Here is a 14568-nt window from a genome sequence, read left to right as displayed (position 1 = left end):
TATTCACCCGGGGTCCACTAAGATGTATCGTGATTTGAGGAAAGTTTATTGGTAGAATGACATGAAAAGGGATATTACAAAGTTGTGGCTAAGTGTCCTAATTGTTGACAAGTGATGGATGCGCATTAAAAATCAAGAGGTTTAGTTCAAGACATTGAGATTCCTACTTGAAAGTGGGAAGATTTGAATATGAATTTCATCACGGGTTTTCTTCGTACTCATAGGCAATATGAATCAATTTGGATTATTGTAGACCGAATGACTAAGTGAGCATATTTTCTTCACGTTAAGACTTTTTATTAGGTCGAGGATTATGCTAGGCTCTACATTTGAGAGTTAGTTAATCTTCATGGTATTACATTGTCTATCATATCAGACCAAGGTACTCAACTTACTTCTCAGTTTTGGAGATCATTTGAAAAGGGTCTTGGTACTCATGTTAAGCCTAATATAACTTTTCACCTCAGATCGATGGTCAAGCCGAGCGGACTACTCAGACTTTAAAGGATATGTTGAGAGCTTGTGTGATTGACTTCAAGGGTATTGGGGATGACTATTTGTTATTAGTTGAGTTTGCTATAATAATAAATACCATTCGAGTATTCAGATTGCTCCATTTGAGGCTCTTTAGGGTAGGGGGTATAGATTACCTATTGGGTAATTTGAGGTTGGCGAGGTCGTTTTGGTAAAGTTATGGAGAAAGTTCAAATCATTAAAGAAAGGTTGAAGACTACCCATAGCCTGCATAAATCCTATTCAGATGTGAGGAGAATATAGCTTGAGTTTGAAGTTAATGACTATGTTTACTTGAAAATCTCACCTATGAAGGATGTGATGCATTTTGGTAAGAAGGGGAAGCTTAGTCCCCATTATGTAGGTCTATATCAGATCTTAAGGCATTTTGGTAAGGTGGCTTATGAGTTGAAATTGCCTTCGGAATTGATATTGGTGTATCCGGTATTTCATGTCTCTTTGTTGAAGAAGTTTATTGGTGATCTTACTTCTATTGTACCATTGGAGAATATTAGTGTGAAAGAAAGTCTATCTTATAAATAGATTCCAATTGAGATCCTTGATCGTTAAGTACGGAAGTTAAGGAATAAAGAAGTTACTTTCGTAAAATTTCTTCGGAGGAATCAACTAGTTAAGGGTTCTACTTGAGAGGCCGAAGCTGATATGATGTCCCATTATCCTCATCTCTTCCCCTCCTCTTCAGTTTAGCTTGAGGTATTAGTTCCTCATGTTTACTCTTTCAAATTAATCCATCTCAGTTATTCTCATGTTTCCATATGCATGCATGTTCATGAAATCGATTTTTAAAGTCATGTTTTAGCTTGGGGTTGATTACTCCTTTATTTTATGGTTTGATGTATTGTGCATTCATATTGGGTTGTTAGATCTCTTTTTCTACTCTGTTCATGCTAGCTTGAGTCCCATTTGAGGATGAATATTTTCAAAGGGGTGATATTGTAATATCCTAGAAATTGGAAAGTTGGAATAGAAAAGAAAGTTGCAAGTATTCACTAGTACAGGGTTGTAGGAGCCCACCTACGACCCATGCAAAGACTTACGGACCGTAGGAGGCATTCGTAGATGGGTCTTGAGACTTAGGGAAATTTGGAAACTCAGGGATTGAGGAGGTCCTACTACCCATAGATGGTGTTCGTAGGAAGACTCCTGAGAAATGGAAAATTCTAGTAGCCAAGGTTATCTTCCACGAGAGGTCCTACGGACCGTAGGAAGTTCAACGGGTCATAGGATGGCTCATAGGGTGAGATTCAGAGAAGTTGATTTTTGGAATTGTATAGGTGAAGAGGGTTGACGACTCGTAGGGTCATCGACAACCTGTAGACCAGGGTTGTAGGGTCGTAGGGCCAATTCCAGTACGGACCTCTTGGATGACTAATGTATGGACCTACGATCCATAGGTTTCGTCCGTAAGACACTTCAATAGTTTTTATGTTAGGGATATTTTGGTCATTTTCCACTACTTTATTCCTTAAACCATGTCGTTTTGGACTATTTTAGGCGACTTACATCTACTCAAACCCTTCAAAGTTTCCCCATTCCCTCTCAATCTCTCAAATTTTCCTAAGGTACTCAAATGTACTCTCTCAAGTCTTCTTCCTCAAGCTAATCTAGGGTTTCAAGAAGTCAAGTCTTCTCTTAAGTTTTTAGGCCTGATTTCAGTAAGGTATGTGGGAATTTCATCCATGGATCTTCTTCCATCCATGGAGTCCCAAAAAATCTCTACTTTTACCTTATGATGTCTTCTTAAACCCTAGATATTTGATGATTTTGCATTAGGTCTATTCGATTGTGCTTTTATTCAATTTCAATGATCTTATTATGTATGAATTGATGTTAATTACATGATTTCAAGAAGCTTTACATGAACCCATGCATTATGCCTATTTTATGACTATGAACTATGATTTGAGATTTTTCATGCATCATGAATTTGTGAACTACGATCTCAAAGATGCTTTTAGACAAAATATCGATAATATTTTAGGAAACTATGGTTTGCTTCGAAAAAGGAAGTAATCATGAAGGTTTTCCATGATTTAGCCATTTTAAGTTAAGTGTGATTTTATATGAAACGCTTATCATGATCTAGATGCTTTTAATTATCTCTTATGACTTGATTGGGCCGAGGTTCATATATGGTTTGAGGAGCTATTCTTATGATTTTCAAGCATCTATGGCGAATTTGGTCTTATGAGCTTATTGCTATTTTCCATGATTATGCTATGATTATGATTGATATTTTTGTTGAGAGTTTACTTAGCACCAAGTGTACTAGGAGCAATCACCTAGATCCCATAACTATGTGCCACCGTAGGATGTCCTAAATGGATAGTCTAAGCTTAAGCTAGTGGCTAGAGTTCATGTAAATAGTCCTTACCTTGGCAAGTGTGACAACCTTTTTTCGGTGTAGGGAAGACACTAAACTCCATAATATAACCCTAATGGTTTATGTCGGGTAACGATATCTCTCACAAAGTTTTATGACCCACATTATGCTATGATTACTTTATGAATTCCTTATGAATTTTGCATTGACCATGTCTTATGTTTCAAATGATGCTTTTAAAGGTTTTTCATATGTTTAGCTTGGTCATTGCATTATTATGATTTACACTATGCATTGCATAATCTCTATAGTAGACATACTCCTTTGCCTATATTATTTTATAATATAGGTCACACGCTCTCACTACTCTTGTGAGTAGTGGGAGCTAGTATAAGTTTCCATGGACATTACTTGCTATGGTGAGTCCTTATTCTTAGAGGTGCAACCATTATGAGTTCTTTATGCCTTTCTTTCACGACTTTACTTTGAGATGTTTCGGGTGAGATAAGGCTCTGTGGTAGTAGAGGCTTGTTTAGAATTTTATTGATACCATCGCTTTTGAGCATGAATGGTTATAAATAAGGATATTTTGAGCCAAAATGTTGACCTGTCTGGCAACAAGGTGGTTAGCCCTTCTCCATAGTATATATTCTTCCTGTTCTTCGGTCGGTCATTGTTGGTTCGCACATCAAATCTACTTGTTTGTAATGACTTGACTCACAAATTGCGGCTGCAGCCAACTTGATCCCTAATAATTATCGCTGGGAAATGGATTCTACGTTGCAGGAGTCAATCCTCCTCGAAGATTTCGGTCAGAAAGTAGATCTAACTCGGAGAATCCGAGAAGTTTTGTTGAATTATCCGGAGGGAACTACGGTGCTTAAGGAGCTCATTCAGAACGCCGACGATGCCGGAGCTACCAAAGTTCGCCTCTGCCTTGACCGCCGGAATCACGGGACCGAGTCATTGCTTTCCGATAAGCTCGCACAGTGGCAAGGCCCTGCGCTTTTGGCTTACAACGATGCCGTTTTCTCTGAAGAGGATTTTGTTAGTATTTCTAGGATTGGTGGCAGTGGCAAGCATGGCCAGGCCTGGAAAACCGGTCGCTTTGGGTAATTTCATCATTTCATATATTCAATACGTGCTCACTAGTTGGTTTTAATGTGAACTGGCAATGACCTTTGGGATTTTGGCAACTGGAGGCGAAATGTGTATACTTGAGTAAATGCCACTTTATCAAATTTTGGTGCAAAAGTGTTATCTCAAGTATTTTGATAATAAAATTGCAAAATTCTACTTGAGATTATGAGAGCTTGACAGAGATTACCGGTTTTACTGTTTGGACTGGTACTAGGCTGATTTTGTAAAATTTTGTCATTTTGTTGTGTTTACTGGTGAGTTCAAATTTTCTGAGGTCACATCAAGGAAGTGGAGAACAATTAAAATTATTAGGAACCTTTGTCAGAAGGAAGCTATTACAGTCAAAATTTTAAGTACTAGTTACATCCCAATCTAGGAAATGTAAGTTATAATTCTCTGAAGAAGGTGCGGACATATCAACTGCTATAGTATAGAAAGTGTTTATTTTTCTTCAAAAGAACCTTTTGATACCTAATATTGCTGTTTTTTTTTCTTTTTCTTAATTGAAGATTTCTTCAATAGTAATTAGTAATTCTGAAGAAGAGTCTTTCCCATTCTTTTGTGTAAATTTCTAACATATTAATTCACGATGGAACTTGGTACTAAATTTAAAACTCCGAAAATTTTGTACCTTTTGCTTAAAAAGGGAAATAACTGAAAGGTTGAGGGGAAGTTATACTGTTTTTCCCCTCAATCTTGTTAAGTTTCTGGCAAATGCAATCACCTTATCTCTTTGAATTGGTGTGTTTTCTTTCAGGGTTGGCTTCAACTCGGTGTATCATCTAACCGATTTGCCGTCCTTTGTAAGTGGAAAGTATGTTGTACTGTTTGATCCTCAAGGTGTTTACCTTCCAAATGTCTCAGCATCAAATCCTGGAAAACGGATAGAGTATGTTAGTTCTTCAGCCATCTCACTGTACAAAGATCAGTTCTCTCCATATTGTGCTTTTGGTTGTGACATGAGAAGCCCTCTCCATGGAACTTTATTCCGTTTCCCTTTGAGGAATGCAGATCAGGCTGCTAGAAGTGAGCTCTCCAAGCAAGGCTACTTGGAGGATGATATCTCGTCAATGTTAGGACAGCTTTATGAGGAAGGAGTTTTCTCACTGCTCTTTCTTAAAAGTGTATTATCAATAGAGATATACGAATGGGATGTTGGTTTGGCTGAGCCACGGAAGACATATTCCTGCTCCGTGAACTCAGACAACAGTGATACCATTTGGCATCGTCAGGCACTTTTGAGACTATCAAAATTGACTGATTCAAATGATTCCTTCGTGGATACCTTTTCATTGGAATTCTTGAGCGAGGCAGTTAATGGGAGTCATCCTCAAAAGAGAACTGATAGGTTTTATATAGTACAAAGATTGTCTTCACCGTCTAGCAGGATAGGTGCTTTTGCGGCGAAAGCATCAAAGAACTTTGATATTCACCTTCTGCCTTGGGCATCGGTTGCTGCTTGCATATCAGATAATTCATCCAAGGTAATGTAGTTTCTCCCTTCTAGTTATTTTACCGGTTACAACTAAATCAATCAAGTAAACAGGTGGAGTCACGCTTTACAGATAAGGAGGAATTTTAATATTTGTTGAAGTGTGTGACCATGATAGGAGGGTGTGGAGGTCTAGGAGTAGGATAGAAGAAGAGTAGATAGTCGATTATAGTCTTGTATTTTCGTACTCTTAGATTCCTATTTCTATTTCTATTTGTTGTTCCTTTAGCCGTGATTATTGTATTTTCGTGTTGTTCTTCATGCTTGTTATTGTTATAGTCTTTTTCATTTGTTATTGTTGTATGTTGTTTCCTTTGATTCGGTTACCGTATCATCTGTTGTTATTACTGTTCCCTTCCCCACTTCTATACTTTTGTATTTCCTTCCCATACTTGTTTTGATATGTTACACTTGAGCCGCTATTGAAAACAATCTTTATATGGGATTATGAGGTTCAGGGTGGAGGTACATGCTTTGTGTGTGTGTGTGTGTGGGGGGGGGTGATAGCGGATAAATATGGGATTACGAAAGGGGGCTGGAGAACTAGAGATATCACCTTGCCTTTTGGATGTGGATTGTGGAGAAAAATCATGAAGGGATGGGACTATTTTTGGGAATATATCTCATTCAAGGTCGGAGATGGGAGGAGAGTTTATTTTTGGGGACATAATTGGTGTGGGGACGTTTTATTGGAAGATGAATTCCATAGTTTGTTTAGATTGTCTTTGTCAAAGAGACTTGCCAAGCCAACAAATTAGGGGGACACAAGGTGGAGAGATCTTGTGGAATTGAGCTTGAGAAGGGAATTTCAAGATTGGGAAGTAACTGAGTTTCAAAGATTGTTAGCCTTACTTCATAGGCAAGTCTATCTGGTTGATAATCCCAATGTTTGGTGTTGGGGTGTGGGAAATAATGGAGCTTTCTCAAAAAATAATGGAGTGTTCTATGTGAAGTCCTTTTATGAGAAGCTTTTGGTTAGGGATGAGTTAAATTTTCCATGTTATGCAATATGGATTCGAAGGGTGCCGAGGAAGGTGTGCTTTTTCACTTGGCTAGCTACTACAGGGGTAATTTTGACAGCAAGAAATCTTAGAAAGTGGAAGGTTATTTGCGTCAGTTTGTGTTACATGTGTAAAGAGACGGGCGATGACATGGATCATCTTTTACTGTATTGGGGGACAACCATGAGATTATGGTAGGATATGTTTAGGTGGTTTGACACTTTATGGGCAATACCAAAATCTGTGGAAGATTTGATGTTAAATTGGAAGAGCAGGAGAAGGAGAACAAGACGAAGGGCTTGGAGTGTGGTTACACTTGCTTTAATGTAGGTAGTTTGGAGAGAGAGAAATAAGAGTGTTTTTGAAGGTGTAGAGTCGATTTTCTCTCAGTTGTGGTGCTCCCTTAGTTTTCTTTTGGTGTAAACAGAAAGTTCCTTGTTGTAAAGATGATTGGACGGAGTGACTGGAGAATCATATCTTGTAAATTCTTAGTTGTTGGTACACCCCTTGTATATACGGTCAGTTTGTCCATGTTTATGAATGAAACACATTTACTTTTATCAAAACAATGAAACAAAAAATCACCCCATTAGCACATCTCGTGTACGTAAAAATCATAGCATTTAGAGGAGGTTACACGCCCTCCGTGATCCAATTTTCTCATTCAAAATCCACATCAAATTGTTCACCATGTTTTAGATTCCTGTATCATTACGATATACTAAATTCAAGTCAAGTCACATTGGAAGTTTTGAATGGTGTTCACAATGTTATTTATGTTATTTCATGAAGTGGTTGGAACAGTTTGGGATATGTTAAAAAGGGCAGTGTGCCATGTAAAATGAAATAGAGGCACATAACAGTTTGGGACAATGTTAAAAGTAACGTCTCATTGAAAATGTAGTAGAGGAAGTTCTTAGTACTTTATCAAAAAAAAGGGAAGTACTTAGTAAAATTTCTTCTTACCTCTGCCAGTACTCAGACCAGACCTTTGTTACTCTTGTGGTTGGACAACACAATAGGCCGTCTCCCAATAAATCTCTCCTATTTCTCTAATACGCCCCAACCCCCGCGCTCCTTCTTTTCTTTTCGGTAATACATTTTTGTGAGATGTGCTTCAGGCGCCTATAATTGGCGTGTCATATATTTGAAATTGCTCATGTATGGTATCCTGTGGGTTCTTGACACCACTGATTGTCTCTGTGTGCTTAACATTGGGCTTGTAACCTAAATTGTTGGTGCTACAAAAGTACCTAGGCATCAGTTCTTGTTGGTATGGGTTTAGTCCTTGTTGGTGTTCAATATGTGTCATCTTCTCAGTTTTTGAGGTAGAACAGCAGAAAGTTATCCCATCTAATTGATTGGGGAAGGGAATCATGTTGATGAACCAACTTATACATATAAGTATGTTAGGAATATGCTGTGTATGTTAGGATTTTTTTTTGACTTGTTGGCTTCTTTTATATAACCAGATTTTACGACTCCAGTATACTTGTTCAGTATCACTTGAAATAATTAACTATACCACGCATCACTTGAAATTCATGTGTTGGCATCAGAATTTAGGGGGACTGTGGACTTCTGTGCTGCCTTTCTGTCCTCCCCTCCCCTCCTTCTCCCATCAAGAATTATTTAATTGCAAGGAGCGCTTCTCTATTAGTTAGTTTCGGTGCTTACTCATCTGATATCTCTGTCATTGTTTATTTTTCATTTTTCAGGATGATGTACTTAGGCAAGGTCGGGCTTTCTGTTTCTTGCCTTTACCTGTCAAAACTGGATTAAGTGCACATGTTAATGGATTCTTTGAGGTTTCCTCGAATCGTCGAGGCATTTGGTATGGATCTGATATGGATAGATCTGGAAGAATCCGCTCGCTCTGGAATAGGCTTCTCTTAGAAGATGTTGTAGTCCCTAGTTATGCTCAATTACTGCTGGGCGTGCAACAGATGCTTGGTCCTACTGAGACTTACTATTCTTTGTGGCCCACTGGTTCATTTGAAGAGCCATGGAATATTTTAGTTGAACAGATCTACCAGAACATCATCAATTTCCCTGTTTTTTATTCCAATGTCAATGGTGGAAACTGGGTTTCAGCAAGAGAAGCTTTTCTTCATGATATCAAGTTGTCAAAAAGCAAAGAGCTTGAGGATGTGCTCGTCCAGCTAGGCATGCCTGTTGTTCGTTTGCCAAATGGATTATTTAATATGCTTGTGACTTGTGTTACTGGTATCAAATGGAAAATAGTTACACCAGATTCAGTACGCCATTATCTTAGGGAAAGCAAGTTTGCAAGTGCAATAGACAGATCTTACAGTCTAATGCTGTTGGAGTATTGCCTTGAGGACCTCGTTGATACAGATGTTGGCATGCATGCATTTGGTTTGCCTTTACTTCCTTTAGCAAATGGGGACTTTGGTTTGCTGTCTGAACCAACAAATGGAATCTCTTATTTTATATGCAATGATTTGGAATACACACTTCTTCATATCCTTTCTGATAGAGTAATTGACAGGAAAATCCCTTGCAATTTATTGGATCGACTGACGGCTGTTGCAAAGGCATCTGGTGCAAACCTTAGTTTTTTTAGTGTTCCCAAGCTCCTTCAAGTAATGCCCAAATTTTTCCCTGCTGAATGGAAATATAAAAGTAAAGTTCTTTGGGACCCTGGGTCTTGTTCTAACCATCCAACTTTGTCATGGTTTACGCTCTTCTGGTGTTATCTCAGAGACAACTGTGCAGTGTTAAGTTTCTTTGGTGATTGGCCTATCTTACCATCAACTTCGGGGCATTTGTATAGACCGTCTAGGCACTTAAAATTGCTGAATACAGAAAACTTGTCTGATAAAATGCAACATGTTCTGATTAAGATAGGATGCAAGATACTCGATCGCTGTCATGATATTCAACATCCAGACTTATCTAATTATGTCTGGGATGCTGATGGTGGTGGTGTTCTGAAGTCTATCTTTGATGTTGTCTCTTCTGCTGAGAGAATGGAAGATTTTCTTCAACATCTGGTAGTGGAAGAAAGAGATGAGCTTCGTGGATTTCTTCTGGACCCGAGGTGGTATATTGGCAATTGTATGGATGTGTCCAACTTATGCAATTGCAAAAGGTTGAGTGTTTATCGAGTTTATGGTGGAGAGCACTCTGAAAGTATTCAGTTCTCTGATTTAGTAAGCCCTCAAAAATACTTGCCGCCTTCAGATTGTTTTGCGTCTCTCCTTTCTGCTGAGTTCATTAATAGTTCTTCAAATACCGAAGAAGAGGTGCTAAATAGATATCTTGGTATTGAACGTATGAGAAAGGCTGATTTCTACAAGAATCACGTCTTAAATAGGGTCAATTTGCTGGACCCTGACGTTCGTGAAAATATCATGATTATGATTTTGAGAGAGCTACCTCATCTTTGTGTTGAGGATGCACATTTTAAAGAAAATCTGAGAAACTTGGGCTTTATCCCTACGTCTAATGGCTCCATGAGAAGTCCTTCGGTGTTGTATGATCCTAGAAACGAGGAATTATATGCTTTATTGGAAGATTGTGATAGTTTTCCTTATGGTGCTTTCCAGGAATCTGGTATTTTAGACATATTACAAGGTTTGGGTCTCAGGACAACTGTGTCCACTGAGACAGTGATACAAAGTGCTCGAAGGGTGGAAAATTTGATGCATACCGATCCAGAAACTGCTCATTCTAGAGGTAAAGTGCTTCTTTCATATTTGGAAGTGAATGCATTGAAGTGGCTACCTGATCCAGCCAAGGATGATCATGGAGCCATGAATAGAATGTTCTTAAGAGCTACAAATGTTTTTAAACCTCATCATGTTAAATCTGACTTAGAGAAGTTCTGGAGTGATCTTCGGTTATTATGCTGGTGCCCAGTTCTTGTTTCTTCTCCATATCAATCTTTACCATGGCCTGCTGTCTTGTCCATGGTTGCTCCTCCTAAACTTGTGAGATTATACTCTGACTTGTGGCTTGTCTCGGCAAGCATGCGCATACTGGATGGAGAATGTTCTTCTTCTGCTTTATCTAATCAATTAGGTTGGTCTTCTCCACCTTCAGGAAGTGTAATTGCTGCACAGCTTCTTGAGCTTGGGAAAAATAGTGAAATTATTACTGATCTGATGCTAAGGAAGGAATTGGCCTTAGCAATGCCAAGGATATATTCAATATTGATGAGCATGCTTGCTTCAGAGGAAATTGACATTGTCAAAGCTGTTTTAGAGGGCTGTCGCTGGATTTGGGTTGGAGATGGATTCGCAACTGCTGATGAGGTTGTCCTCAATGGTCCTCTTCATTTGGCTCCTTACATGCGTGTTATACCGGTGGATTTGGCAGTTTTCAAAGAACTATTCATGGAGCTGGGCATCCGGGAGTTCTTGTGTCCTAATGATTATGCTAATATATTAAGTCGAATGGCAATAAAAAAAGGTTCCCTCCCTTTGGATACTCAGGAAATCAGGGCTGCTATACTAATTGCACAACATCTTTCTGAAGTTCAGTTTTCTGAAGATCCAGTTAAGATCTACCTGCCTGATGTGTCATGTAGATTGCTTTTTGCTACGGATTTGGTGTTCAATGATGCTCCCTGGTTGCTTGATTCAGATGATCCTAGTTCCTCATTTGGTAGTTCATCAAATATGGCTTTCAATGCAAGTCAAACTGTCCATAGATTTGTGCATGGGAACATTTCTAATGATGTCGCTGAGAAACTTGGAGTACGCTCTCTTCGAAGGATGTTGCTTGCAGAAAGTTCTGATTCCATGAACCTGAGCTTGTCTGGTGCTGCTGAAGCATTTGGGCAGCATGAGGCATTAACAACTAGGCTTAAACATATACTTGAAATGTATGCAGATGGGCCTGGGACTCTGTTTGAGCTGGTACAAAATGCAGAGGATGCTAATGCTTCCAAGGTGATCTTTTTATTGGATAAAACTCAATATGGGACTTCATCTGTTCTCTCTCCTGAAATGACGGATTGGCAGGGACCTGCTCTGTACTGTTTCAACGACTCTGTTTTTACTCCCCAAGATTTGTATGCAATCTCTCGTATAGGTCAAGAGACCAAACTAGAGAAACCATTTGCCATTGGAAGATTTGGGCTGGGGTTTAATTGTGTTTATCACTTCACGGATATTCCAACTTTTGTTTCGGGAGAAAATATTGTTATGTTTGACCCACATGCCTGCAATTTACCCGGTATATCTCCTTCGCATCCTGGCCTACGGATCAAATTCACTGGGAGAAGAATATTAGAACAGTTCCCTGACCAATTTTCTCCATTTCTGCATTTCGGGTGTGATCTGCAACATTCTCTCCCAGGTACCCTCTTCCGTTTCCCCCTTAGGAGTGCAAATGTTGCTTCTAGAAGCCAAATAAAGAAAGAAGGGTACACACCTGATGATGTCCTAGCTCTATTTCATTCCTTTTCGGAGGTTGTCTCTGAGACTTTGCTTTTTCTGCGGAATGTAAAAAGTATATCGATTTTTGTCAAAGAAGGTGCTAACAGTGAGATGCAAGTGCTACATTGTGTTGACAAGCAATATGTAGGTGATCCCGAGGATGAAAGTAATCCAAACCATCAGGTCTTCAGTCGTATGTACGGGAAGCAACATGACAAAACTAATAAAGCTCAGTTTCTTAACCAATTATGTAAGTCTGTGAATATAGACTTGCCATGGAAGTGTCATAAGATTATGGTGTCCGAGAAGAGCACTTCTGGTGGTCGTGCACATTTGTGGTTAACTAGTGAGTGCTTAGGATTCCTTCGAGGTAAGAATAACCATGCCAACCTTGATAATAAGTACCATAAAGCTATTCCTTGGGCATGTGTTGCTACTTGTTTACACACAATGAATATTGAAAGCGATTTGGGTGGTGATTTTGATAAATCTGATCTCATTGCTCCTAAATTGCTGGAGTTTCCAGTGGCATCAGCTGGCTCTATAGAGAATTTTGAGGGTCGTGCCTTCTGTTTTTTGCCACTGCCAGTGATTACTGGGCTTCCTGTGCATGTCAATGCATATTTTGAGTTATCATCTAACCGAAGAGACATTTGGTTTGGTAATGACATGGCAGGGGGTGGGAAGAAACGCTCTGAGTGGAATATGTACCTACTTGAAGATGTTGTTGCTCCAGCTTATGGTTATTTACTTGAGAAAGTTTCTTTAGAAATTGGCCCATGTGATTCATTCTTTTCCTTTTGGCCAATCAAGGTGGGATATGAACCATGGGCGTCAGTGGTGCGGAAACTCTATACCTTCATCTCAGATTCCGGTCTTAGAGTATTGTATACAAAAGCCAGAGGTGGACAATGGATCTCAACGAAGCAAGCAATTTTTCCAGATTTCACTTTTGATAAGGCACGGGAACTTGTGGATGCATTATCAGATGCTGGTTTGCCATTGGCAACCATCCCTGAGGCTCTTGTGGAAAAGTTTAAGGAGATATGCCCAGGAGTGCATTTTCTTACACCTCAACTTCTCCGTACTCTTTTAATTAGGAGGAATCGTGAATTTAGAGATAGAAATGCTATGATCTTAACACTAGAATACTGCTTGCTTGACTTAAGAACTCCAGTTCAATCTACCACTTACTTTGGCTTATCCTTGATACCACTTTCCAATGGTTTATTTACAAAATTTCAGAAGAGGGGGGAGAGTGATCGAATTTATATTGCTCGTGGCGATGGATATGGTCTTCTTAAGGATTCTCTTCCCCACCAACTTGTAGACTCTGGGATCTCTGCTTTTCTCTATGACAAGTTATGTGAAGTAGCCCGAAGTGAAGATTTTAACATTACTTTCTTGACTTGCCCTTTGCTTGAGAGACTTTTTGTGCAATTACTCCCAGCAGACTGGCAGCTAGCTAAACAGGTGAATTGGGTCCCTGGTTGTCAAGGACATCCTGATTTGGAATGGATGAGACTGCTGTGGAGCTATCTCAAGTCGTCTTGTGATGATCTCTCTGTGTTTTCGAAGTGGCCTATTTTGCCTGTTCTAAACAATCGTCTCCTGCAGCTAGTGGACAATTCCTATGTGATCAAAGATGGTGGATGGAGTGAGAATATGTCATCACTTTTGCTGCGCGTTGGATGCCTGATATTGACGCGTGACCTCCCAATAGACCATCCCCAATTAATGCGTTATGTTCAGCCTCCCACGGCAAGTGGTATTTTAAATGCATTGTTGGCAGCCGCTGGGAATATAGAAAAGATCGAGGGGCTCTTTACTAATGCATTGGAGGGAGAAATGCATGAACTAAGGAGCTACATTCTCCAGTCCAAGTGGTTCTGTGAAGATTCTCTGAATAGCAGTCAGATGGTTATCATCAAAGAGATTCCTATGTTTGAATCATTCAAGAGCAGAAAAATGGTATCTTTGAGTAGGTCAACTAAATGGTTAAAACCAAATGGTGTACATGAAGATCTATTGAATGATGATTTCTTGAAAATCGAATCAGATAAGGAGAGGATTATCTTGAATAAATACTTAGAAGTTGCAGAACCTACAAAGCCAGACTTCATCAAACATTATGTAATCACTCACATGCCTGAGTTTGTTTCTCAAGATAGATTACTCTCCTACATCTTACAAGATATCAAATATTTGATGGAAGACGATGACTCCTTCAAAGAGGCAATCTCCAAAGCTTCTTTTGTTTTAACTCGTGATGGTTCCTGGAATGAGCCAACCAGGTGTGTTTATTTATCCATTCACTAAACTAGCTTATGTCATGCGTGAATGACTTAATCCTTGATGATCTCAAATAGTTGCCTTTTTCACTCAGTCAAATCAGTTTGATTAGAAGTTGTTATGCACTAGTATAATGCTACCAATTGTAAAATAATGTAAAGGTGAAGCGATTGGTATATTTTTTCTAATGGGTCACCAAATGATGCAGGAAGTAATACTATGGGCAAAGCATTTATTTCCCCGAGCTAGGTTGTAGATCATATTTTACAAATATAAGCTGAATGAGGAGTCATTTTCTTATGAGAAGTGTGAAGAAGTCCCAATCGATGGTTAATGGGATGGGTGGTCTCCTTATATGGTCTTGGACAATCCTCTCCT

General features: G+C 39.1%; 1 protein-coding gene across 2 annotated transcripts in view; it reads left to right on the top strand.

Moving 5' to 3' along the window:
* Positions 1-3250: 3250 nt before the first annotated feature.
* The window catches only part of LOC129874385 (uncharacterized), a 50131-nt gene continuing 38813 nt past the window's right edge, over positions 3251-14568 (top strand). The window contains exons 1-3 of one of the 2 annotated variants that reach the window (XM_055949669.1): positions 3251-3969; positions 4755-5481; positions 8209-14192. In XM_055949669.1, the coding sequence (XP_055805644.1) occupies positions 3626-3969; positions 4755-5481; positions 8209-14192 (7055 nt within the window). In that variant the 5' untranslated portion in view covers positions 3251-3625. The remainder of the gene's footprint in view (positions 3970-4754; positions 5482-8208; positions 14193-14568) is intronic. The other variant, XM_055949668.1, reaches the window with a different exon arrangement.

This window comes from Solanum dulcamara, chromosome 11 (genome assembly GCF_947179165.1).
Source record: "Solanum dulcamara chromosome 11, daSolDulc1.2, whole genome shotgun sequence".
In the NCBI taxonomy this organism is placed as follows: domain Eukaryota; kingdom Viridiplantae; phylum Streptophyta; class Magnoliopsida; order Solanales; family Solanaceae; genus Solanum; species Solanum dulcamara.
This window is presented reverse-complemented; position numbering and strand designations above follow the sequence as displayed.